This window comes from Antechinus flavipes, chromosome 5, assembly GCF_016432865.1.
Source record: "Antechinus flavipes isolate AdamAnt ecotype Samford, QLD, Australia chromosome 5, AdamAnt_v2, whole genome shotgun sequence".
In the NCBI taxonomy this organism is placed as follows: Eukaryota; Metazoa; Chordata; class Mammalia; order Dasyuromorphia; family Dasyuridae; genus Antechinus; species Antechinus flavipes.
This window is the reverse complement of record NC_067402.1, coordinates 107,607,533-107,633,431: the sequence shown is the minus strand read 5'-3', so window position 1 is coordinate 107,633,431 and position 25,899 is coordinate 107,607,533. Positions and strand designations below refer to the sequence as shown.

Below are 25,899 nucleotides of genomic sequence, written 5' to 3'. Positions count from 1 at the left end.
ATTTTTTTTAAGTGTCCTTTTTCCCCCCCAGAAAGAAAGCAAAAGAAATTAAAACAATATCTGAATATAGGAAACTTAAAAACTTAATGAAGATCATGCATAGAACTACTAAAGAAGTTCTTAAAAACTATGTTAACAAAGGAGTTGTGCTCATTTAAAAAAACCCACCCAGTGTCATAATATGAAGAAGTCAGGCAGACTGGATTCTGAGGTAAAGGGAAGGTACAAATAGAGAAAGTTCTTCCCTAAGGCTTAGTCCAAGTTCCTGCTAAGAGGCCTTGGACTCTTGGCCTGGAGGAATGGGAGGTCTATTCAGCCTGAAACATAGAGAAGGGAAGAAGTGAATACTTTGGCTAAGTAGCTGTGCAAAGTCCCTAGAACTAGAGAACTAGAGGATGATCTCAATTTGTTCGAAATTGCTGAAGAATAGGCGCGGAGAAAGAAATGTAGAGGTCAACAACTTGCTTCATTTCTCTTTTATTTCACTACTCAGAGAACTAGTCTGGACTTTTCTGGAAAAGTAAAAAGGAGGCCACTGTTCATACAACCACACAGTTATCACTAGTTTAAACTTTGAAACATTAGGCAGGTGAGGGAAGAACTGTAACAGATCTAGAACAAAGCATAATTGGTGGGGAGGGAGAAGAAGGTAAGAGTGAGAAGAAGTTTAAGGGAAAACTATTATAGTCTACATTTATTTCAGTGCTAAATAAATTATCAGCTTTTATTATTTTGGCTTAGTCAACAAATTATTATTGAACTCTACATAAAAAGGTGAACTGTAGGGTTCATTGTATCAGTCAATTATACTAACATTTTAATTATTATTTCACACTGTCCCTTCACTTCCTACTGCTTCTGACATATTTAGAAAGTATCCCTAAATTTTTTTTTTAAATCATAAAGTAAAAGAGATTTCTGAGAAATCGTATTTATGAAGTTTTTCAGGTTTACACAACAACCTTGTAAGGTAGATAGTACATTATTGCTATTTTACAAATGAGAAAATTGAATCTTGGAGAGGTTAAGAGACTTGCTGGTGATCACAAAACTAATCAGCTAATAAGCATGTATATTAGGGCCACAGACAAAACCAAAACTGGTCCTAACCCTAGAGGAACTTACAATATAGCAGAAGGAAAGCTATAATGAACTCCAGGGATCCCTATCACTCCCAAGATCAAATACAAAATGCTCTGTTTGGCATCTAAAGCTCTTTATCATAACCTACTCTTTTCCTACTTTTCCAGTCATACCTTTTTCCTTACCATGTATTCTTTGATTCAGCAATACTGGCCTCCTGACTGCCCCATTAACAAAACAGTCTCACCTCCCATCTCTTGGCTCTGGGCATTCTTTCTGGCTGCTATCCATATCTGGAACGCTCTACCTCCTCCATTCTAATTATTGATTACTTTACTTTCCTTCAAATACCAATTTTTACAGGAATCCTCTCCCAACTCATAAGGTAGTTAGAGCAGTAGAGTACCAGGCCTGGGGTTAAAAAAATTCATCTTACTGAGTTCAAATCTGATCTTAGACCCTTACTAGCTGTGTGACCATGGGTAGGCTATTTAACCCTATTTGACTCACTTTTGTCACCTGTGAAATGAACTGTTGAAGGAAATAAACTTCTACAGTATTTTGGCCAAGAAAACACCAAATAAGGCCACAAAGAATTGGACTGAAAATGACTAAACAACAATAAATTAATTATTGTGCCTTTCTTGGTAATTTGTTCCTACTTATCTTATATATGCTTGCTTTTTATATTTGTAAGTTGTCCTTTTCAATAAACTTTAAGCTCATTGAGAGCAGGGATTGTCTTTTTGCTTCTTTTTCATCCCTACTACATATGGATAATGAGCTTTTTATAAAACACTTGGCTCTCAGAAAATTTTCAGTGCTATCAACAATCCCAAACTGCTTGTTTCTGGCAAAAATCTATCTTTTCAACACCAATTATTTCTGAAATAATGACTTAAGGGATGAGAATCAGACATCATCACAATCTCAGGATACAAAGAAGGACAGAAAGACACAGAGTAGATTTAAGTAGGTTGTAGCCTACTAACCAATCAATGAAGGCAGTAGTATAAGAAGTAGTAGGAGTATTGGAAAAGCTGGTAGGCTAAATTATATAACAAGAAAGAGAGCTTACAACAGATAATCTAATTACTGCACTGGTATTCACAAAATTTTGAATCAACCAGAAGATAACTATTTGTATAACAGCTGAATTAGCAACTATCTCTTTACAAAATGGAATGAGAAAGCAAGGGTTTGTTGTAATCATGAATCCATTTAAGTATTTTTTTTTTCCTTTTAGACTGGACCTTGTTTTTCATTGGTGTAAGAAACTCATATTGAGGAAATTCCCTGAACATAGTTTCTACAACTTAAAGTATTAAGAGTTGTCAGGGGTACTGAGGAGTGACTTGTGTGACATCTTAAAGCTATGATGTATCAGAAGCAAACTTGAACCCAGATCTTATTGATTCTAGGACCAGTTCTCTATTGGCAACATGGACATACTCAAATTTTTAACTCAACCCAGACTAACACCTATCCTTTCTGGAATGATATCCAATTTTCTCAAAATAATATGCAAATGTCCTCATTTGCAAAAATAATGCAACTTTCTATTCTTTGGTCTTTTTTGGATTTGCTGTTTCAATGGGATATGTGAATAAAGTTTATGGTGATGTATGGTTGACCACAAATTCTATGACTCTTTTCTAATTAAACCACTCTTATATTAATTAATCTCAAGCAAATCAATAAAAATAATATTTTTAAACTTGGGAATATTATATAACTAAGTAACAGAGTATATCAAAATAATTCAGCAACAATGCCACTACCAGTTATGTAAATTGTGCAATTATATAGGCAACACCCCAAGTACAACACCCAGACAGGTGGTGTATAAGCCACCATTTCCACAAGGAGCTTATATTCTAAATATCAGTAAAGGTGGGGTTTAAAGAAGAGGAGGCAGTAAAAATAGGGTCAGGATATATGTGGCAGAACCAGGAAGAGATTTTTCAGACAATGATGTTACCTTCCTATCACAAACATTGACATATCCTCTTGATATACTTTAAGATTATGGTTGAGTTTTTGTTGTCCAAACTATTAATGAACATAAAGAACCACTTCATTTGTACTAATTTTTACAGGTAATATTGGAAGTGTTAAGGAAGGGTAGAAAATCATCCTTGCACTTGAATTGCAAATGGAGGAAACATCATTGTGATTATCACAAATAATAAAAGTTTAATCTCTATGATTGTTCAAGGTTTGTTCACAAAAATTCCCTTAAAAATTGTAAGTACTGTTCACTTTCTCCCTATTAGTAACATGAAGCTCAAAGATGTTTTAAAACTTTCCAATGGACACACAGATATTTATAAATGTCACAGGAATGGCTCAAACCCTATTTATCACAAAAATCCAACTCTCTCTACTGGATGACTGTGATGACAATAGCTACTTGAGATAATAATGCCAATGTAATTTAGGTATTTCTGCAAAAATACATATGTTTAAGAACTAAGTAGCAAGATTTTTATAGATAAGTTTCATCTCCAAAATTCTTATGTTTTAAAATACATTATTGTACAACTATTGAGAAATGTGAAAGCAAGGCCTTAACTAATTTTGTCAAAGTAATTTTAGGTAACTTCTTTGCTGATTACAAATAACATTAACACTTGAATTACTTCAGTGCAATGCTTAAGACCACATCTATAAAATCATGTCAGTAACTAAACAGGTCTAGTACAATGCTTAAATTACCGAAGAAGTTACAGAGGGCTAGAGAAGTCAAGTGACTTGCTAAGGTAGAGCATGGATTAAAATTGAGTTCTTCTGATTCTGAATTCTTTCATTCAATTTAATAAATAAAAATTTCTTGAGGGGAAAAAAAAACTTTCTTATATATTAAAAAATATTTTTAGAATTTATTTAATGTAAACAGGTAAAAATTCAGTCATTGTAGCAAATAGCTTTAAGCAAATTTCAACTTGGAAATGTAGATTTAAAAAAATAATATAGGCTAACTATAAACCTAAACTTAAGAGGCTAGGGACCAAACACTTATGCATGCACATCACCATCTTAAATAGCATTTCATCCTTTGCAGAGTTGAAATTCCATGAATAACATATCTTTACATTTGTCATGCAATTCAAAAATAATTCGACAATTTATCTGTTACAAGGTAAATTTTTATAATATAAAGTAGGCATACAAATCAAACATTTATTGATAATAAATCATACTTTTGCAATACCCACATTCAGTTATGAGACCCCATATAAGATTGTAAACTAAAGTTTAAGAAAATGGGATCTAATTTAACCTTTATCCAAATTATAAATCAAGTTTACAATCCATCCTACTTTTGGGCAGCTATACTAGTAAAGATTTTTTTTTTTGGCATTGAAATTTGCTATCTTTTAATGTCACCACTGATTTTCATTCTGCCCTCTATGAGGCAAACCAAAATTAAGTCTAATTCTTCTTACACTCAAGATAGTATAAGATTAATGGGTACCTGGAAAAGAAAGGAATAACAAAGTGGTAGAGCTTCATAAAAAGAGAGGTGTTGTTAAAGAAAAACTTTAATAACTTTCTTGTAGTAGCAAAGAATTAGAAATTAAATAGATGCTAATCAATTGGGAAATGATTAAACAGACACACATGACTTAGTAGATTATCAGAAGGCAAGCTTTCAGAGATCAGTTTAGAGATGAAAGGATAGTAAAGTATTAAGGACAGAAGTTTATATGGTGATATAAATTTGTGTGGGTTTGTCCTTCTTAACTCCCCTTTTCTCACTGATCAAATGAGAAGAACAGTCATAATTGCCATCTCATTTATATTACATATATGCCTCAACTATCTAACTAAAGTGATGTGGTTAAAGAGGCATGGGGAAGACCTGGAAAAATAAACTCAGTTTTAACATGCCTAATTTTGAGCATCCCACTCTATACTCAAGTATGCTTTCCCTCTTAAATTGGTGTTCCATTTCTTTTTCCTTCAAATAACTGCCTGATTCTGACAACTGATCTTTCTTCTCTTCCTTTTAACTTCCCATCAAGAGATGACTGACTAGTCCAAAACCCTAAGAGGATACCTTATAAAAAGAGGTTCAAGACCACATACACCAAACAGACGGTCTGAAAGGGATTCTTTATATGTACCATAATTTACTTGCCTTTTAGAGAGAACTATTAGTAGACTTATTAAAATCAGATGAAACGATCCGTTTTTATGTTACAGATAATTTATTTGCTGTTCAAAATTAATCCAAGAGCATTCCAATTCACAAAATGAAAAAGGGTAAGGCTTTATTTCTTGTTTCTGTAAAAGAAACTTTAAAAACATTTCTATTGGTATATTCTTCCTCCCTCTCTCCCTTTTTCCCTCCCATCTTCCCTCCCATTTATGTTCTTTTATTGCCTCTCTGGTTCTGCTAATTTCATGTTGCAAAAGTTAAAGCAAGCCTTCCTATGATTTACTACATTCTTCAATATTCACTATGTCTTAAAACACAGCAATATTCTATCATTTTCAAATTATCAGTTTGTTTAGCCATTTCTCAATCGATACACATCTATTTCATTTCCAGTTCTTAAGTACTAGCGAAAGAACTACTATAAATATTTTAATGTAAATGCAGCCTTTCATCTTTGACTTCCTTTCATCAATGGAATCTTTTCGTCAATGGTTAGGGCTAGCTTAAATCATATGGCTAGCAGAATTTAAAAATGATTCCCAGATCAGTTTGGCCAACAAAGTATTAATGTATTTGTTTTTTCCTATCTTTTGTTACTTTTATATATTTACTGAGTGTGAAGTGAAACCTGAATTGTTTGAATTTGCAGAGAAATACATGTAGTTCTGAAGTAAACACAAGTTCACAAAGACATTACCTGAAAACTTTACGGTTTTAAAAGCATACTGGAAAAAACAAAGGAGCACAGGTCAGGGGGGAAAAAAATGTTCTTTGGTCCACTTGTTAAAATACTTCATTACTAACTGCCCTTTTTTGGCGGAGTTGGGAGGGGAAGAGATATAATGTTAATGAGTTGTTTGTTAATGTTAATAATATGTTCTCTTTTATAGGACAGTATTTTTGTTTCTTGTTCAGAATCCTTGAAGGCTACCATACACAGATATAGGAAGAAATCAAGGTAGCCACAAATGTAAGACAAGACAAAAAAAAATAGAAAATACTCACACATACACTTTACATACTGTGATTGTTTATGAAAGGATCTCTTCATTAATGTAGAACATAACTTCTCTGTAACTCAAATCTTCAAGGAAAAATAGTTGAAAAACTAATTGCTGTGCAGCCAAACTGATGATGTGGTTTTCCAAACACAACTATCTACAAACTATCACCATACCCATAATAAAGGACATCTTTTCTATTTGAACTTGTTGGAATTCATACTCTGATAACCCAGTCTTTGAGAGATGCATCTCATTTACAAGTTTACTTCTCCAAACAATTCTATTCAGTTATTCACTTCTCATATCACGTTTCAAAGACAAAAGTGTTTTCAGAGACAAAAGACAGACAATAAGATAAAGGTTAAAGTTCTGAAATTGACTGCATGTGTTCCTCTCCTCTCTCTCCTTTTTCTCTCCCTGCCTCCTCTGAAACAAGATGCAGAGAAATGTAGACCCCAAGTGGGTTCTTGATAGAAGCAGGACTAAAACACAGATTTTCAGATTCCACAGTTCCAGGTGACTTCCTAGTTTCTTCTTATAAACTAGGTTTAGTTCTCACAATGAGTCAAATTGCATCAAAGGAATATATAACTTATGAAAGATATTATATTTGGCCACCTAACAGGTTAAAAACTTTCCAAGCTGCATACTTTAATTCCTTCCCTGAATTCAAAAAAAAAAACAAACAACAACCCTTGACAACTGTTTTCAACATGTGATAATTTTAAGACAGAAGAAAAAAATGGAAGAAAAACTCATCAAAGATTTTAAAATCTTAAGTTAAAATTCTTTGCATTAAAGAAGAACTAAAAACAAGAAGAATAATCAAGGTAAGGACAGTCATTATGGACCTGGAACAGAATATACTTTCTGTTTTCTATTTTGTAGCTTGTGGTAGGTTTATCAGAGTATGAATTCCAACAAGTTCAAATAGAAAAGATGTCCTTTATTATGGGTATGGTGATAGTTTGTAGATAGTTGTGTTTGGAAAACCACATCATCAGTTTGGCTGCACAGCAATTAGTTTTTCAACTATTTTTCCTTGAAGACTTGAGTTACAGAGAAGTTATGTTCTACATTAATGAAGAGATCCTTTCATAAACAATCACAGTATGCAAAGAGGACTCGGATGTTCTCTGGACTGTTTGCCACTATGACTCAGTTGTCCTTTCCCCATGGAATAGTCCCTCTACTTTGTTCTATTAATTCTTTTCTGGCTATACTTTTGATGTCTGGACTTGGCCCCAATATATGAATTCCTCTTCTTTCCCCCTCCCCAACATTTTTCATTTCTGTTTTACATGTGATTTTTCCCTCATTAAAATGTAAGTTCTTTGAAGGCAAGGACTCTTTACTTTTTGCTTGTATCTCTATTCCCAATTCTAGCACAATATTGGGCAGAGAATAAGCTCTTAATAGAATGTCTACTGCCTGCCTGATAAAATAGATAATTCTGTTCATATAAATACTTCCGGAGAACCATGTCATTTGTGCTCCAGTACAAAATGTTTGAAAACTATTACTGAGATACTTGAAACATTTTATTAAAAATTTCAGAGAGATCAATATTTTCTGTATAATATTTAGTTAACTGAAGAAATTCAAGCTTTTCCAAGTAACTGGAAATTAGTCCCCCATCTATGAAATGATTAAATAAATTATGGAATAGTAATTCAGAGAAGCATAAAAGACACATACAAGCTGATACAGAAGAAAGTAAACAAAGTCAAAGGAAAAAATAACCATAATGCCAACAATGTAAGATGGATGAATAACATGACAAATTGACTTGTATATTTAAAACCAAACTTGGACCCAGAGAAGAGTGGGAAATTATGAGCTAAAGTGTTGGCTGGTTTCTTTCTTTTTCAATATTTATTACAAGAGACAGCTCTCTGGGTAGAGTTGATATATTTAGGATATAGGAATAAATTTAGAAATGAATGTAAATTAAAAACAAGAAATACCAATAAAAATATACAGAATATTTTAAAGTGATAAAATCCAAACTTTTAACTCCTTTAAAGTGATAAATGATAAAAGACAAAAACTGGGGAAGATGGGAACACTAATACATTTTCAGGGGTGTTGTAAAATGCCCTAACCATTATGGGAATCAATTTGGAATAGTGCTTGTCAAGTAAATAAAAACTTTTTATCTTTTGACCTAGCAAAACCACTAATTACAACAACTAACTACAAAAGGGTTTAACAAACTCCAAAAAATGGCATGAGAAAGGCAAAGAGTCCAGAATCAGCTGGGCTTTTTGGAAAAATACTAATTAGAACAACAGAAAGAAAAGATGGGGGCACATTGTAAATACAATATAATTTCACTAAAGCATTACATGAAGTCCACTGATTCAGATACATTATTAGAACCGTAAAATGTTAGCATTTTTAGCTAGACGTTAAATTGGCTTTTTCAAGTGGGCCAGGTAATACTAGTTTATTGTAAATATACATTTAGTTCTGAATCACTAACTTACAAACTTTTGGAAGACAATTCTATTTATCAATTTAGGGCTGCCTGAAATGTATTCAATCCTAAGAATAACATTTTGTGAGGTACGATAAAATTTGATCCATCCAGAGAAAGAGGACCAAGAAAATGGAATTTAGGAAACCATGTTATTAGATAAAGAATGGTGAACAGAACTGAAGATATTTAGAAGAAAAGAAAACTAAGGGAATATATAATATCTGAAGGGCTACTAAGTAAAAGGAAGGAGTAGATTAGGTTTTTATTATAAATAGGAAGACAAGGTGAAAATTATAAATAGGAAGACAAGGGAAACAGAAAATTCTAACCAAATTTGCATAACAGTGAGATGCTTCATAAAATGCTGAGCTATACATTCAAGCAGAGGGTAAATGACAACATATCAGAAATGTCAGAGAAAGAATTTTGGCACTGAATGAAGAGATTAGACTAAATGTGTTCCCTGAGATACGTTTCAATATTATTATTGATATTTTATTATATATTATATAATTTTCTCTTTGAGAAGGGAAAGTTACAGGAAAAATTAATCTTAAGAGATAAAAGAAGCAGAGTCTAAAATACTTATTTTATAGATCAAGAAACTAAGACTCATTGAGGTTAAATGACTTATCTAGCTAACTAAAAGTGCCAGTCAACACCAAGACCTACAAACTCTTAAATCCCTAGTCCAGTACTGCTTTGACTAAAGTACTTCTATAGTATGTTTGTATAAGTAAATACTTAGTCTGGATACAGTACAGAAAATAGAATCTGGGACTTCAGTCTCAACTGAGAACTCAATGCCTGATACCAGATACAATTTGAAACAAAATAAAACTTGGCAATTTATCTTTAGTCAACCAATAAGCATTCATTAAAGTGCTTATGTGCCCTATGCTATGTTAAATTCACAAAGAAAATTTTAAAAACTCATATATCTTTAACCTGTCTTTTAACATTAACCAGTGAGAAATCAGTGAAAATCAGCAATAACTTTTACCTTTGACAGAAGCAGTTTCACACAGGAGACATGACCTTCATATACAGCAGACAGCAGAGGAGTGATGTGATGTTTATCTGGAGCCTACAAAATAATAAATTAATGGCTAAAAAAGCTCATTTATTTAAAGCATACAATTCTAAAGCTGTTAAGTGTCCTCGGAGGTCATCTAATATAACACTCTATTGAGCTAGAATATCTTCTATAACATCCTTGACAAAGTGAGAGTAATCACCTATTCTTTCAAGACTTCCAGAGGTCACTATCACCTTAGCAGGCAACCCATTTCAATCTTAGCTCATCATTAGAGATAGTGTGCTGAAAGCTTTCTATTTTTATTCATTGAAATGGGATTTAGTACCTCCCCCTTCAATGGCAATCCTTCAATTTCTCTAAGTTCAGGCTAGAAGTTCCCCAAGTTCAGTCTAAGATGAAATGAATTTTTTTGTTGTTGTCAAATCACACTAACTCATACTGAAAAAAGAAATGATTTAAAACTTGGTCTTAAAACATTCAATTTGCACTATCATTATAGATAAGGAGAGACTTAGTTTTCATGTCACTAAAGTAATATTTACTTGTTCCCTACAAAGTTTTAACTCTTTAATCTTTAGTATATCTAGCAAATGCAAACTACAAGAATAAGAAGCTAAGTTTTAAAAAAGTAGACTTAGGACATGCGTATATGTGCAAATGAAAAGTAATTCATGTAACCTCAGATTAATTTAAACAGCTAAATATGTAAAAGAAAATCCAATTTCTTTTCCAATATTGAACCTCAAAAATCAAGCCAATTCATCCTGGTTATTATTCTAAAAGGTCTCAAATCATCTCCTAAAGACTAGGAAACTGGTATACAATTTTAAATAATTTTCTTCTTCAAAAAGAGGCTCTTCCAAATAGCTTTTAAAAATGTATAATAACCAATTACCTAAACCATAGAGCAGAATTATTTTAAACTAAGATACCTAATTTTTTTTTTAAGACATACATTAATATCGGCTCCTTTCAGTAGCAGAAATTCCAGGATTTCAAGCTGCCCACAGTCTGCAGCATAATGAAGAGGCTTCCTACCACCTTCAAGTGTTCGATTAACATCTTCACCCTTAAAAAGAAAAAAAAAATGGTAAAAAATGATGGTTGGAAAAGGGAAATGGAGTTCATTTCCCACCCTAAAACTAAGTATTTTCTTCAAATCATTGTATTTTCTAAAATGGACTAATAAAATTTGAATGGAAATATAGTACAATAATGAACATGAAGACCATTAGAGGTGAAAAGTGAATGAGATGTGTGGAAAAAATGAGATGTGCTTTGTAGACACCTAATACATTTCAAATTGTTACTTTAATTATGAATACCTATAAAACAATATTACTACCTATATAGATGCACTATCCAAACATTTCTAAAATTTTGTTACTTTGAAAGTAAAATATAATTAGTATATCTAAGTATTTGTCTGTACCTAGATGAGAGGCTGCTTGGTAATTGGTACTGTATGGGACAGGCATATTTTTAGAAATAGGACGTATTCTTTATGATGGTCTGGAAGTTTTGTGACCCCATTTTGAGATTTTCTCGGCAGAGATCTCAGCAGAGTTCTCAAGGCCCAGCAAGCAGAATTCAAGTTCTGGAAGGTTTAACGTTGCTGGAAAGATGTTGAATATGGTTCTAGAGTTAGCTAGATTGGATCTAACTTAAGCATGGAGAAAATCATCACCAGTAGTTTGGAAACCAGATAAAAAGTCTTTGGCAGTAGAAACCTGCAAAACAAAGAAAAGTACAAAGTGGCTCTAAGACCTATAAGTTATCTTGTAGGCTGCTTTTTCACTGATTTTAGACAGAGTGGCAGAAAAGGATGCAGAGGGTGCTAAGAATCTACAACTCTGTAGTTGGTCTTAAAACACATTTAATTATTAGTATTCAAAATATGAGAGCTTAATCCAATTAAGGTAAGTGATCCCTGCTACAATAAAATATATTCCTCTTTCAAACACAACCACATTTGAATATCAATTTTTAATGTACTATACAAAGAAGCAGAAATAGCTCTAAAGAAAACAATGTTGGGAAGAACATAGAGAAAAGACTCATCCTGAAGATGATAATTTAAAAGGCATTAAGGAATCAATTTTCAAGATTTCTAGATGGGGAAGACATCAAACAACATTAAAGAGAGAGGCAAAGGAAGAGAAAGCAAAAGTGGGAGTGGAGTGAAAGTGAGAACACATAATACTACTTTAATGGATCTCTGCTCTCACTGTTGTCAAAACTTACTACAATGCAACATATAAGAACCTAATTCTGCTAGCTCATTTTACATAACTCTAGTCCATTTACTTCCATAAATCATTATAATTAGTCCCTCAATCTGTTGAGGAATCTTCCTCTAGTTTTCTTAACATTGTGCATATACTTATGGAGCACAATGACTTTCAAAAGCTATTCCTAATTTTCATTACATGAATGGTCCATTTATCTCTATGCCCAAGTCATATCTTTCTCTGACAACATTCTTTAAAGTTTCTTCCATCAGTATTTGTAATAATGCAACTTCCTCATGTTCACCATGTACCTCTCTATTATTCTTTACATGATATAAATGAAACTCATCTTCAATTCTTGAGTAAAGTATTCCTGGAAGCGTACTGTTGTTATAAAAGAAGGGTCTTTGTTTCAGGTCACTCAAATCATTGCACCATTTTCCAAAGACAGTTTAGCCTGCTTAAGCCTGGATTCACCTTGCTGGAGTCACCTTTGTAAGGACTATTCAAAATATATGCTGGGTCAAGTTCTACAAGTTGTCTAATGTCAGTTTGAAGAACAGGAATTCTTTATTCACTTCCTTTTTCTCTAATGGACAATTACACAAACTTTTAAACAATTATAATTATCTCAGTTAAGAAGTTCTAAGATAGTTTAAATCTTGATGCAATCAGTATAATATTATCTGTAAAAAGAAGTATTTTCTAAGGAAAATCTTTTTTTTCTATTTCAACTCTATACTAAACATCTTCCAGGACAGAAGCAAATCCCATTGATAAGCATATTCTCCTTAGTTTATACCTTATTTGTCATTACTAACCACAGGTTTGAATAAACTTCTATGTAGTGACCTTGAAGAAATTTTGTATGAGTTTGACATATGCAAGGGAGACTTGCTAGAGGAAAGCTCTTAAGGTTATGAACTGAACACTTCTGTATAGTCAAGTAATAAGTAGTGTGATATCCTGTACTCTTTTCTCAAACGTTTAACAAGAACATCTTTGATGCATGCATAGACTATTCTAAGAAAAATTCTGAAGCAAAAGGAAATTAGACCCATGGATCATTAGTTATTGATAATTCTTTCAGCAGACTTTTTTTTGGGGGGGAGGGCCAGCAATAATAACATTAGATCATTTCCTCAAGCCTCTGTACCCTCTTTTTTTCCCATAATATTAAGGAACTATGTTGATTCCAACATGAATTGTCTCCTTATACACTTGTTTTATTTCAACTGCTTTCTTTTCATCTTTACTTTTCAATATCATTCCACTTCCTTATATATTGCACACTGGAAGGTTAAAGGTTCAAATGTAATCGTTTCTATGTAATTTAACTGGGATGAAAAATTATAAAATTCTCTCTAGACATCCATTTTTTACCTGGTCGTTATTCACTATGCAATTTCATCCATAAATACCCTTGTTGAGATGTCTTTGCTTAATCAGACCTCTCACCAACTTTTTATTCCCATTACTGACTTTCACTATTTTATGAGGCGATATTGCTTATAACTTTCCAGCATCCTTCTCCATAAGACTTTACAAATGCATTTATATTCTAAATCAGTCCTGTTCCATCTCTCTCTTCTTTGGAAAGGTAATAAACTATTTACTGATTAAACAAAGATTTTAGGTTCTTGTGGTCTCCTCGTTTTAGAAATTTACTTATATTAGTCAAACTTTTTTTAGGAAATGATGATAGTTTAAAGATCAATAACTGTTCTTTTATCTATTTCCCATTTTTAAGTGTCAATAACTCATTTAAATAGGTCAAATTGGAGTTATTTCAATTGAATGGCATATGACTCATTTTATGAGAGCTTATGCTCTCAGCTCTAAAAATTCACCATAAAAGTGATTTTTATATACATTAAGATTATAGCTGATGGAAATATGAAACCAGTCAAGCTTTCACAAATTCTTCTATACCTCTGTTGTTGCCTTTCAGCTGGGTGTGACCCTTCTTGACCTTGTGGTCAAAGTGCCTTGGCTCAAAATCACACAGCTAATAAGTATTTGAAACCAGATTTGAACTCAGGTCTTCTTGATTCCAGGACTAGCCATCTAGCTATCTAGCCTCCTCTATACCTTTACATAATTAACTGAAAAGTGGGGGGGGGGGGGGGCAGGGAGGGAAAGTACCACAATTCCACTGTACTTTTTGTTGCTGACTATGCAAAAGTACTATTTTTTTTTTTTGAGCAAAATGTAACATTAAAAACTCTACTAAAAGAAGATATCTCATGCATATGTTAAGTCTCAAAAGAACTGTTACTATTAAGCAGTTACATATGAAAGAATTCTCACAATCACGGATGATATGTAGCATAATTAGAAATTGAGAACATGTTCTATAGAAAGTTAGAGGTACATGGCTCTTCACTGCTGTAAAGAGCACATATATATATATATACTGTGATTATGACATAGTGAAGATAAGTAATAAATTCTGTAGCATAATCTACTTCTGTCATTTCTTATTCAGAAGTGGTATATCAATGAATACAAGACACTACTAAAATCTGCTACTAAAGTTTCCACACAGTTCATACAACATGAATCTTCAAATCAATTTATAAGATGCTGTGCTAGGAGCTGAGGGTACAAAAATGAAAATGAAACAATCTCTGCTCACAAGAAAATTCTATTAGAGAACCAACATATAAATAGCTAAGTAACTACAAAGTAAATTCAAACCTAAGTGGTGTGCAGTGGATAGAGTACTGGGCCCAGAGTCAGAAAAAAAAAAATCATCTTATTAAGTTGAAATCTAGACTCAGACATTTACTATCTGTGTGATCCTGGGCAAATTATTTGACCCTGTATATTTCAATTTCTTCATTTGTAAAATGAACTAAGAAAGAAATGGAAAATCACTTCATTATCTTTACCAAGAAAACTCAAAATGTAATCACAGTTTGATACTACTATAAACAAATGAACAACACAACAAAAATAATAAGTAATAATTTTAACAAGGCTAATAATAGTAAGTGGGGTGGCATGGGTGGGAGGGAGAAGGGAAGGGAAAATTAATGTAAGATCTTGGGTAAGAAAGCTGAACCTGAATTGTACTTTGAAACTAAATTGGGATTTTGACTTGGAGGTGAAAAATGAGTACATTCCAGACACAAGGTAACAATGGTATAAAGCTATGGAGGCAGGAAATGAAATAATCTGTACAAAAGAATTAGCAGTATAGTTTTTATTTTTTTAAAAGAAATCTAGCAGTTTAATGAAGTCAGGTACACACACACACACACACACACACACACACACACACACACACACAGAATGCCTTCATGTTTTTTCAAAATCTTCTACAATGAGAATAAATTTTAAGTTCTCTAAAGATATAGAATACTTTTAGCTTTTTCCATTCACTTAGGAATAACCTAAAGAATATTGTTTCTAACACAAAGAACTGAAAGATTTTAATTTTTAAGAGCTCAAAGCAACTATATCATCTTCACTGAATCCTTAGCTACGATCAGGAAATGACCAACAAGACTATCATGGCCTCTATAATCTAGAAACAGAATACCTGTTTCTTCTCATTATTTCATTACAAATTTAATAAAAGTATATTAACTCAAGACCTAGATTTAAGAATTATGGGATAAGAAAAACAAGAATAGGTTGAAGAAAATTACCTGTAATAATTATATTAATTTCATATTTTACCTGAACCAGCTTTTTAAAGGTAACAATTTCATCAATGTCATACCATTTAAAGGGTAAATTTTAGTAATTTTACTAATTATTGCTAAATATCTAATCTGTAATTTGGCATTCAAATCTTTCCACATTATGATTTACCTTTCTAACTTATCTTGTAGCAAAATGGACATAATACTGTGCTTGGAATTAAGAAGTCCTGTTACTATCCCCAAGCTGCAAACTTTGTATTACATTTAGAGGCAAACAACACTGTCCATTTTCAGCATGACGTAGCAGCAGAGGAGCTATACCTTGAATAATAAGAAACAATTTTAAATACTGGGACAGAATCATAGACCTAAACTGCAACCTAGTTCTACTGATATATCAAAAGAATCTTCATATCCCAAAAGTGCTATTCCACTCTCTGCTTTAAGTTCTTTATGGAGGGAAAGAGTGAGGCATTCCATTCTAGTTCTGGACAGCTCTAATTGTTAGAAAGCTTTTCCAAACAGCTAAACTAATGTTGCTTCTTTGCACCTATTACCCTTTCCCACTATGTCACGTATATGTATGTGTGTGCATACACACACATATGTATGTATGTAGTGTGTGTGTATATCTATTATCTATATTTATACACATATAGATATGTGAAATCCTATTTCCAAAAAGACTGGAAAAGAAAAGACAGATTGTGAATAAAATATTTCCATTTTATCTTGCAGGCAACAGAGAGCACCTGAATTCTTGAGTAGAGGAGTGACATGCTGCTATCTGTATTGTGAGAGTATAACTTTGGCAGCTATATCTGGTATCAGATCTTAGTAGGCTATGGCAGTCTTCACTATTCCCAACTCTAAGGGCAAACAAATCAAACACTGAGGAGAAGATGAAGACTTATTCTTATTTAGAGTATATGAGAAAGAACAAAGGTTCTCCAAAGAGTGAATGGGGCTGGAATTTTATGTATGTTCTGTTCATCTTACATCTGTCTGCACTGATTTTCCACTTCAAACCTCATTTATTAAATGTGATTATCTCTACATCCTGATTTTCAAGAACAAGAGTATGGCACACATTCAGACAAACACAAAGAGTAGCCTAACATTTAGCTATTAACCAGAATCATATAATGGCAAACAGTATAAATATATATAGTATACAAAACATACTCAAGAATTTCTAAGTGACCAGACAGAACATACTCAGCCATGTAGCAACGTGGGGGTCAAATGCTATCCTTTCCATTTACTACTGGTATGTCCATCAACAATTCACAATGGATGACCGACAAAATTTCTGACCAACTCTAAATTTGTGATTCTAAGATATAATAATTCAACAGGCCAGATAAACCTGTAGTCTTTCATTTCTCCAATGATAGTTAGTAAAATATCTTTTAAAATGCTGACTTTTTTTTAGATGAACCCCTTTCCCCCACTGCATCTTTCCCTTTACCATTTCCCAGAGCCGTTTTTTATAATACAGTATGAAGAAAGGAAGAAAAAGAAGTTCTACAAAACTAAACTTATCAAATAAAAGTCTGCATTGTGTATAATATCTCATATCCATAGTTCTCCACTTTTGCAAATGAGGAAGGTGTATTTTATCTTTGGGGTCAAGCTCAATGATATTAATTCCAAAATATTTGGTAATAATTGATTTGTGTGTTGTTCTTTATAATTTATATTGCTGTAGTGACTATTATTATTTTCCTGGCTTTGCTTACTTTATGTTGCAACAGTTCATATAAGTTTTTCATCTCTATAATCATCATATTGAACATTTCTTATAGCACTGTAATATTCCATTACAATAATGTGCCACAATGTATTTAGCCATTCCCCAATTGATGAGCATCTACTCTATTTTCAGTTCTTTGATATCACAAGAAATGCTATTAATATTTTGGTGACATGTTGGAAATTCTGGGTCAAAGTCTGTGAAACTTTAGTCATTTTCCTTTACATAATTATGGATGGTTTTCCAGAATGGTAATATTAATTCATAATTCAACTGTCTATTCATTACACAATGAATTGTGTAATTTAGTTCATTAATATGCTCAGATTTCTACAACCCCATTAACATTGACTATTCCTGTCTTTTTGCCATCTTTGTTCATTTATTAAGTATGAGAAGAAAATTCAGGGTTTTGATTTGCTTTTCTCTTATGATAGGTGGCTGGGAACATGCTTTCAAATACATGTTAATAATAATCAATTCTTCTTTTGAGAAATGTTCATTGAAAGGCCTCACTTCTAAAATATACAGATAATTGATTCAAATTTATAAGAATAAAAGTCATTCTTCAATTGATAAATGGCCAAAAGATATAACCAGACAATTTTCAGGTGAAGAAATTAAAACCATTTCTAGTCATGAAAAAATGTTCTAAATCACTATTGATCAGAGAAATGCAAATTAAGACAATTCTGAAGTGCTACTACACACCTCTCAGACTGGCTAAGATGAAAAGAAAACATAATGATAAATGTTGGAAGGGATGTGGGAGTTGTGAACTGATTCAACCATTCTGGAGAGTAGGAATTATGCCCAAAGGGCTACCAAACTGTGCATACCCAGTGTTTCTACTGGGCCTGTGTCCCAAAGAGATCATAAAAAAGGGAAAAGAACCCACATGTGCAAAAATGTTTGTAGTAGCCCTTTGTGTAGAGGCAAAGAACTGGTAACTGAGTGGATGCTCTTTAGTTAGAGAATAGCTGAATAAGTTATGGTATATGAATGTTATGGAATATTATTGTTCTATAAGAAACGACCAGCAGGATGATTTCAAAAAAGCCTGGAGAGACTTGAGGCTAAGTGAAGTGAGAAGAACTAACAGAACATCATACATAACAACAAGATTATATGATGATCAATTCTGATGGGATGTGGCTCTTTTCAACAGTGAGGTGATTCAGGCCAGTTTCAAAAGTCTTGTGATGGAAAGATCCATCTGCACCCAAAGAGAGAAGAGACTATGAGGACTGAGTATGAATCACATCACAGTATTTTCACTTTTTGGGGTTGTTATTTGCTTGCATTTTTTCTTTGTCACTTTTTTCCTTTTTTGATCTGATTTTTGCTGTCTAGCATAATTGTGGAAATATGAATAGAAGAATTGGGGGGGAAAAAAAGAAATTTATTCATATTCATTTAGCATGTATTTTCTAACCCTTTCCTTTTGCCCTATCCCCAAATTCCTGCATTGTTGTCTGGAAAGAAAGCCTATTTTTATAAAAGCTACATAATTGTTATTATTATTATTATTACTACCATAAGTCAAATGCTTTAAAAATAATTTTAACAATTGCAAATAGACACAGAAAACTCTAATACTTTCTACACTGTTCAGTAAATTGTATGTTTGCAAAGGTAATGTCTACTGCAGAACAACAGAATTCACCTTCCTTGAATTTGAGTTGAACTCTGTTTTCTCTAGGATGAACAATATTAAATTTACCATAATTGTGGAGAAAAAAATAATCCTGATCTAGAACTAAGTAAACAATTCCAAATAAGAACTACTTTAACAAAATCTAACTAAAATTAAATCTCAAAAATGCCTTTCAAAAAAGTTGTTTATTCTGCTTAGCTCAAGTTAGAAACAAATTAACATTTGCGTTATTATAAATGCAAATTGATTTTGAATGGCTTTTTCATATTTGGACAAAGGAACAAGTTTCTGAATTCTGGCTATTATTTCTATAATAAAAAAGGGATTTTAGAGAAACACATATTGTATACATTCAGAAAACAAATTTAAATTGCAATAGGGATTATTTGCAGTTTCAAAAGTCTCTTTACAATGTACAATTACAAATTTACAATTTGACTTACAAGTCAAAATTTGAAGTGTTACAACAAGAAAATTTCTTGGGTGGTTACTTCAGTGACAACTACTTTTCTTTTCATCAGTCTTCATTATTAATCTTAACCTAGGCAACTAATCTTGTTTCACTGAAGTTCAGGGCAAATGATTATTGTGGCAATGGTTAATTAAGTTTCACAGCTAATATAAATTAACTAGACTGCTGTAAACTGTACCTTCTTAACTTAAAATAAACATTACTAATCTGTCTTTTCAGCAAAATATAACAAAGAGGTACAATCCGTTTTGTTCTTATCAAGAGAGGGATGTAAGAACAATTTGAGACCTTTTCCCTGATTCTTAAAAGTTGTTTCCAATTATTGTGGAAAATGGAAATGATATGTGAAATGTTAAAAGTGATTAAATTTTCGTTCTAAAAAGCATAATTAGATAAATTGTTGTATTATGACAAAATGAATACAACTTTTTGCATATGAAATATACTTTCTCCTTGCTTCTGTTTTCCTTCAAAACTCAGTTCATATTCCTTCTCCACTATTAGGCTTTTCTAATTGTTCCCTTCCTATATGTCCTAATATTATCTAAGATTAGTTTATAGCTATGGTGTTTTTCTTCTTTAAACTATAATATATAGATGGTTCTCTCTGGGTGAGAGCAAGTTTCTCAGGGAGGTTTTCTGGAGGCAGCCTTAGTTTCAGTCAAAGGTAATAATCACCCAAATACAGCCAGCTGGTAAAAATGCAAACGTTTATTTTCTCCTTCCAAAATAGCCCAGTTAGTTGAGACCTAGCTTTCTGCTTGGTTCTAAGAGCTCTTTGTCTTTTGCTTCTGCCTCTGCTTTCTCCAACCTCCAGCCAGCCAAGTGGAAAATGGAATGAATCTCTCGTCTCTGAGAGAGGGCTTCTGGCTCTCAATCTCCCAGAGTGCTCTGTGTCTGTCCCAGTGTGCTTCTCTCCAATCTAATTCAGCTCAATTCTCCCGACTAGGCCTCTGTCCGCTTCTTATATCTGAGAGAGTGGGATTATGGGTTTTCTCCCAGAGTACTCTCTGTCCCTAAGAGCTTTAAGGGAGGTGTGAATTCAGATATCTCATACTAAATCCTGAAATCTCCCAAACATGTGAACTCCAATGAGTAAAGGTGTGAACACAAGCACTGTATCAATTAGTTCTACTTAGTACCTTGTTTCAGGTTCTGGCCCAAAACATCTCCTTGTAAGATTAGATCAAGAATACTGAACCATGCTAAATTAGATAATTATTGTCTTTATCAACTCTAATGACTTAATAGTTTGTAAATATTCCAACATATAGCCATCTAGTATTTACTATCTAAAAAACCCTAGATATTATATATGTACATGTTCATTCCTTCCTGTAAAAGTTCTTTAAAAGTAAGGGCTGTCCCATTTTTTGCTTTTGTATAATTAGTATACAAAACAGAACCTGATATATACAATAGGTATTAAATAAATGACAACAGAGGAGACTTATTTAGATATGTATTACTATTACTGAATGAAGGAAAAAATAAAACACCATACACAAAATTCAATTAAGAAAAAACCCAACAACAAACTTGACCAACTCGATTTAAATGTGTAACCTATAGCTGAAAAGCAAAAATATTTATTTGCAAAGTATGCAAAAAAACCCCCAAAAACCTGATGAAGTTTACCAAAAATCAAGAGGAACAGAATCTGTGCCAGCCAAATCTCTTCTCTTATTTTAAAAATGAAGAAAATGATCTTGAAAGGTTAGATAACTTATTTGAGGCCACAAAACTAGTAGCTTAAAGCTCCTGTCTACTATAACATTTATTTCAGTAATTCTAGTCTCACTTCTCAAAGTCTTTAGAGCATCCTATGACCCAGACCTGGTTTCTTTCAGGATTTAACACTCAATTCTTTCTTCACATCCACTATCATGGGCTAAGGTTAACAAAGTAGAAGCTTTGGCAATAAATGAAAGGTATGAATATTTCAGTAATAGAGCTGGGGATATGGAAAACTTTAGTGGGAGGAAGAATAAGAATGTAGACAAAACAATAAAATATGCAAGAGCAGAAGTTATACATATCTCATAGTTTCTGAATTTCATATCATCAGTATTTTCTTTTATAAATCAGAAAATTTGGTTATCCCTATCAAAATCCTATCTCTACAGTGATTTGTCTGAAAACTTTTTGGGAGATTAAATATTAAGAAATTTATTGATGTATTTTGTTTTGACAAGACCGCATACCAATAAACACCTAATATGTACAAAGAGTACTCCCCAAAAATTTACATGAAAATAGACAACATTTTTGCAAGTCATGGTAGATTTAAAAAAATTTTTTTGTAGTTTTCTATCAGAAAGATATATCCTTTAAATTTGATAATGACATTAAAAAATGGTCACTGCATAAAACTCAACTTTTCCTAATTCTCAGTGCATGCTTTAAAAAAAAATTATTATAGTATTTATATAATATTCTTTTAACATTTTGATGGTGCTATATCACCTTATTATGTAGCTTCCCATATTTTACTTCTTCATACTCATCGCTCATATGTAATAATATCCAGTTACAAACATTTGCCATAGCTTATTCAGCCATTCTGAAAATGTCTGACATATTTTTTGGGAACAGGAGGGTGGGAAGCTTTTTGTTATAAATAATGTCATGAATATTTCTGTATTTAAGGGTTTTTTTCCTTTAGCTTTTAATAACCTTTGTTCAAGAATAGTCTAATAATGAAATTGCTGGATCAAAGATTATATATAACTTAGTAACTTTTCTTGTAAAATTTTAAAATGTTTTTCATAACGTTCAAAACCTTTTAAAAAGAAGCAGTCATGACCAATACACCTTCATAAATGGATGCGCTTCATAAGCAGCCAGTGAATTGGTTGATTTGGAATGGGTTATTCTCAATCGCTAGTTCCCTGATGTCACTGTAACAACACTGAGGGAAAAAATAATACTTGCTATCTCTTTCATAAAGATTGTACTTAAAAATATTATATGATTATGAAACATAACATTCTAATAAAAATTCTCAGTTATTTAATGGAATATAATAGTAAATATTGTAGCTACTTAAGTTCTTATATGTAACAAATTAATTTAGTTTTCATTTGTCCTTCACGGATACGGAAGATAATTTTCAAACATTCTCCTCTGAAAAATTTTAAAAAATATTTTAGGATAAATGATTACATTTTTTATTGGGCTTTTCTCTAACCAATCCATACATGGCATAGTATATTTTGATTAGTCACTACTATGAATATTGGGCACCCCCCATCCCACAGGCTTTTCAAAGTACTTATTTTTTTAGTAAGATTCTAAGGCAGGTAGAATGGAAGAACTACTTTCCAAATGGTATGGCACATCAATATTGTGCATCATTCCCTTTTCCTTAACAGCTCTATTTTGGCTGACTCATTCATTGTTTTGTTTCCCAATTTTTGGATCTCCCTAGTATTTGTTCCCAGTCTGTTTTTCTTATATACACACATATCTAGTCCCTTCCTAACCTGTAGTAATTTATCATTATGAATTTTATCCTTATTTCCAGAATAGAGGCAGCTCTTTGTTTTAATTACAGTATGTTCCATGGAAATTATATTCTATAAAGTGAATCATAGTGGAACGATATTGTAGCTGGGAGCTCTATTTCTGAGAAGACTAAGTCACACAATTCGAAAGCTAGAAAGGTTTTTAAGAGTCATCAAGTCAACCTTCCTTCCTTTGGCAGATGAGAAAATTGAGTTCCAGAGAAGTTAAATTATTTATTCCAGATTACATAGCTATTTAGCTGTAGAACAAAAATTCAGGGTTCCTTATACTTAAGACCAATGGTCTTTTACTAATACCACATTGCTATCCTAAATACTTTTCTATCAAAAAATGGGTATAAAAATATTGACCATATCATTTATGCAACCATTATTATCACTATATGACATACCTCACAACATATCATAAAATAAAGCAATAGAAAACTCATTGACAATGACATATCATAATTGGATCCATAAAACTAAACATATAATTAACAATTTTACTCGGTTTCTTAGAATTGAGAAATTTTCCTTCTACCCAAAGAGATGGGAAAGGAAGGTTGACAGGAGTAGAGAGGGGAATGTGAATAGCCAATAGTTCTAAAAAAAGGAAAAGAAAGCTTCAAGGGAAGTAGAGACTGACATTTTATTTTCTTTTTAAAAATTTGATATAGCAATCAATATTACGTAAAATCTTGAAATTATTCGTAAAACAGTTAAAGTGAAAATACTTGTAAACCATTATTAATGCCTCCAATTGCTAGGGGTCAGTAAATTGTATTCACCTAAATATGGTAATTTTCAACTCTTTATCTCCTGCTGAAAGAGATAAGAAGCCACAAAATAGTTAAAAGAGTTAAGTGTGGAAGGGAAAGTTCCTTTGCTTTGTTTATGGTAGGAATGTTTGGGCTAACTCTACATGTACTTCAGTCTCAAGATTTTTTTTAAAGACTGCTTTCCAGAAACCAACTCCTCCAGAATCCCCAATCAATACCATTAAGGTACACATGTTAATTAAGAAAAAACAGTTTAGGGGGAAAAAAGAGACCACCAAAAGGGAGAAAGTATTATTTCTTCAAGCTGGGCCAGGTGATAGTGAGGAATTTTCTGACAATGGTAACTGTTTATTCTATGATTTAGTAAACAGTCTTGGAGGGTTATTATGGTAGAAAAGCCAAACTCCTGATTAATTTCTCTGATTTTACCTAGGCTGTTCTACCAGGCAATTTTTCCCCCAGGTCTATGTCAAGTCTTTTTAGCTTAATAGAACCTGCCAAACCTAGGGTTAGCTCCATTATGAAACAAAGCACTGAAAAACTAATGCAGGTCTTTATTAGTTTCTGTTACAAATATGATGAATTTAGTCTTAATTTCTTCATGCAGGTAATAATCATTAAAGATACTGAATAGGAGAGAAGCCAACATGAAGGGTTAAGGACAGCCACCCAGCTGATCTCTCCCAACATTCCCCTCCAAACAACTTTAAAATGACGCCTGAAATCAAATTTTATAGTGGGAGACCTAACAAAAGATTGGAGTGAGACTTTTTGTCAGCCTAAGTAAACTTCAGGAATGGTACAATGGATAGCGCACTGAGCCTGAAGTCAGAAAAATGTAGGCAGGTCATTTAACCCTGCTGTTTACCTTAGCTTTCTTATCTATAAAGTGAGCTGGAGAAGAAAATGGCAAAGCATTCTAGTAAATATGGTCATGAATAGTTGAACATGATTGAAACTATTAAATTACAACTGAAGAAGTGTGTGACATTGAGGAGGCTTGTCCAGAGACTAGAGAGGTAATGATGGCAATAATGGCCAACTCTTTACATATTCTTCAGTTTTACTCTTACAAAAGTTTGCTTAAAATAAAATCCAAGATATATACAATAAGTTAATTCAATTGCAAGTAAAAATTCATTAGACATAAAGTTGTTTTTTTTTTCCCCTCAAGTACAGTCATTTAAATTTCTTTTCCCCACATTTGTATTGTTTAAATTGGGAGGCGGGGTGGGTGGGTGGGGAACTGCATTGGTCCTTCAAATGGGGGAATCAGTCTATACAAAAAGACAATAAAAAGCCTTATGATATCATATACATTGATGGCAATGGGATTAGGTGAATACAAACACTAGGTGTAAGAGTGAGGAAAACCCTTATTAATTGTGATAATTGCTAGCTAAGTCATTTGGTTCTTCTGAGCCTAACATAAAGGGGTGATCTATGTAGAAAAAAGGAATTCTTATATCCTGGATTTATAAATTTCTCTGAGAGACTTAAAATCATAGCAGATTATTATATTTTAATTTGGGGTTTAGGCCTTTGGTGAAGTACTGAAAAGATTCTGTCTTAGAATATATATAAGACTTACATAAATATATGCCTTAAGAGTTCTGGTACAGTCATGTAAAAACAGTTCTTAGACCAGCTTTCAGTTTTCCTTCTAATTGCTATCAACAATACTTCTCTCAATCTGGAAAAAAAACACCAAAATCAGGAGCAGCATTGTGATTGGTTTAAAAAAGTTCCTCTTATCAGACTAAATTTGTTTCTTTAATATCATTAGCACATATAACATCTGGGATCAATAAAGTCGCCAAAATTTGAACTCACTTTTGGAATATTTATTTTTTCAATAAGGATTTCACTTTTCCATTAATATCTTTTCCCTAAATTGATGAAAATCAAAACAAAGATAGAGGCCAGACAGCCTATGCTCTAGAATCAATGGACATAATTAGCTTCTTGTGTGGACTTGTGTTATTTGTTGTGTGGATTCATTTATATATGCTGGGCCCAAATCTCTAGCTATCAATTGTGATTCTGTTATTTCCTCCCCAGATTGCATA

General features: G+C 32.6%; 1 protein-coding gene across 1 annotated transcript in view; it reads right to left on the bottom strand.

Moving 5' to 3' along the window:
- The window catches only part of MTPN (myotrophin), a 62,576-nt gene that overhangs the window by 19,252 nt on the left and 17,425 nt on the right, over positions 1 to 25,899 (bottom strand). The window contains exons 2-3 of the mRNA XM_051963424.1: positions 10,729 to 10,842; positions 9,738 to 9,821 (exon numbers count right to left, since the gene is read on the bottom strand). Coding sequence (XP_051819384.1) covers positions 9,738 to 9,821; positions 10,729 to 10,842 — 198 coding nt within the window. The remainder of the gene's footprint in view (positions 1 to 9,737; positions 9,822 to 10,728; positions 10,843 to 25,899) is intronic.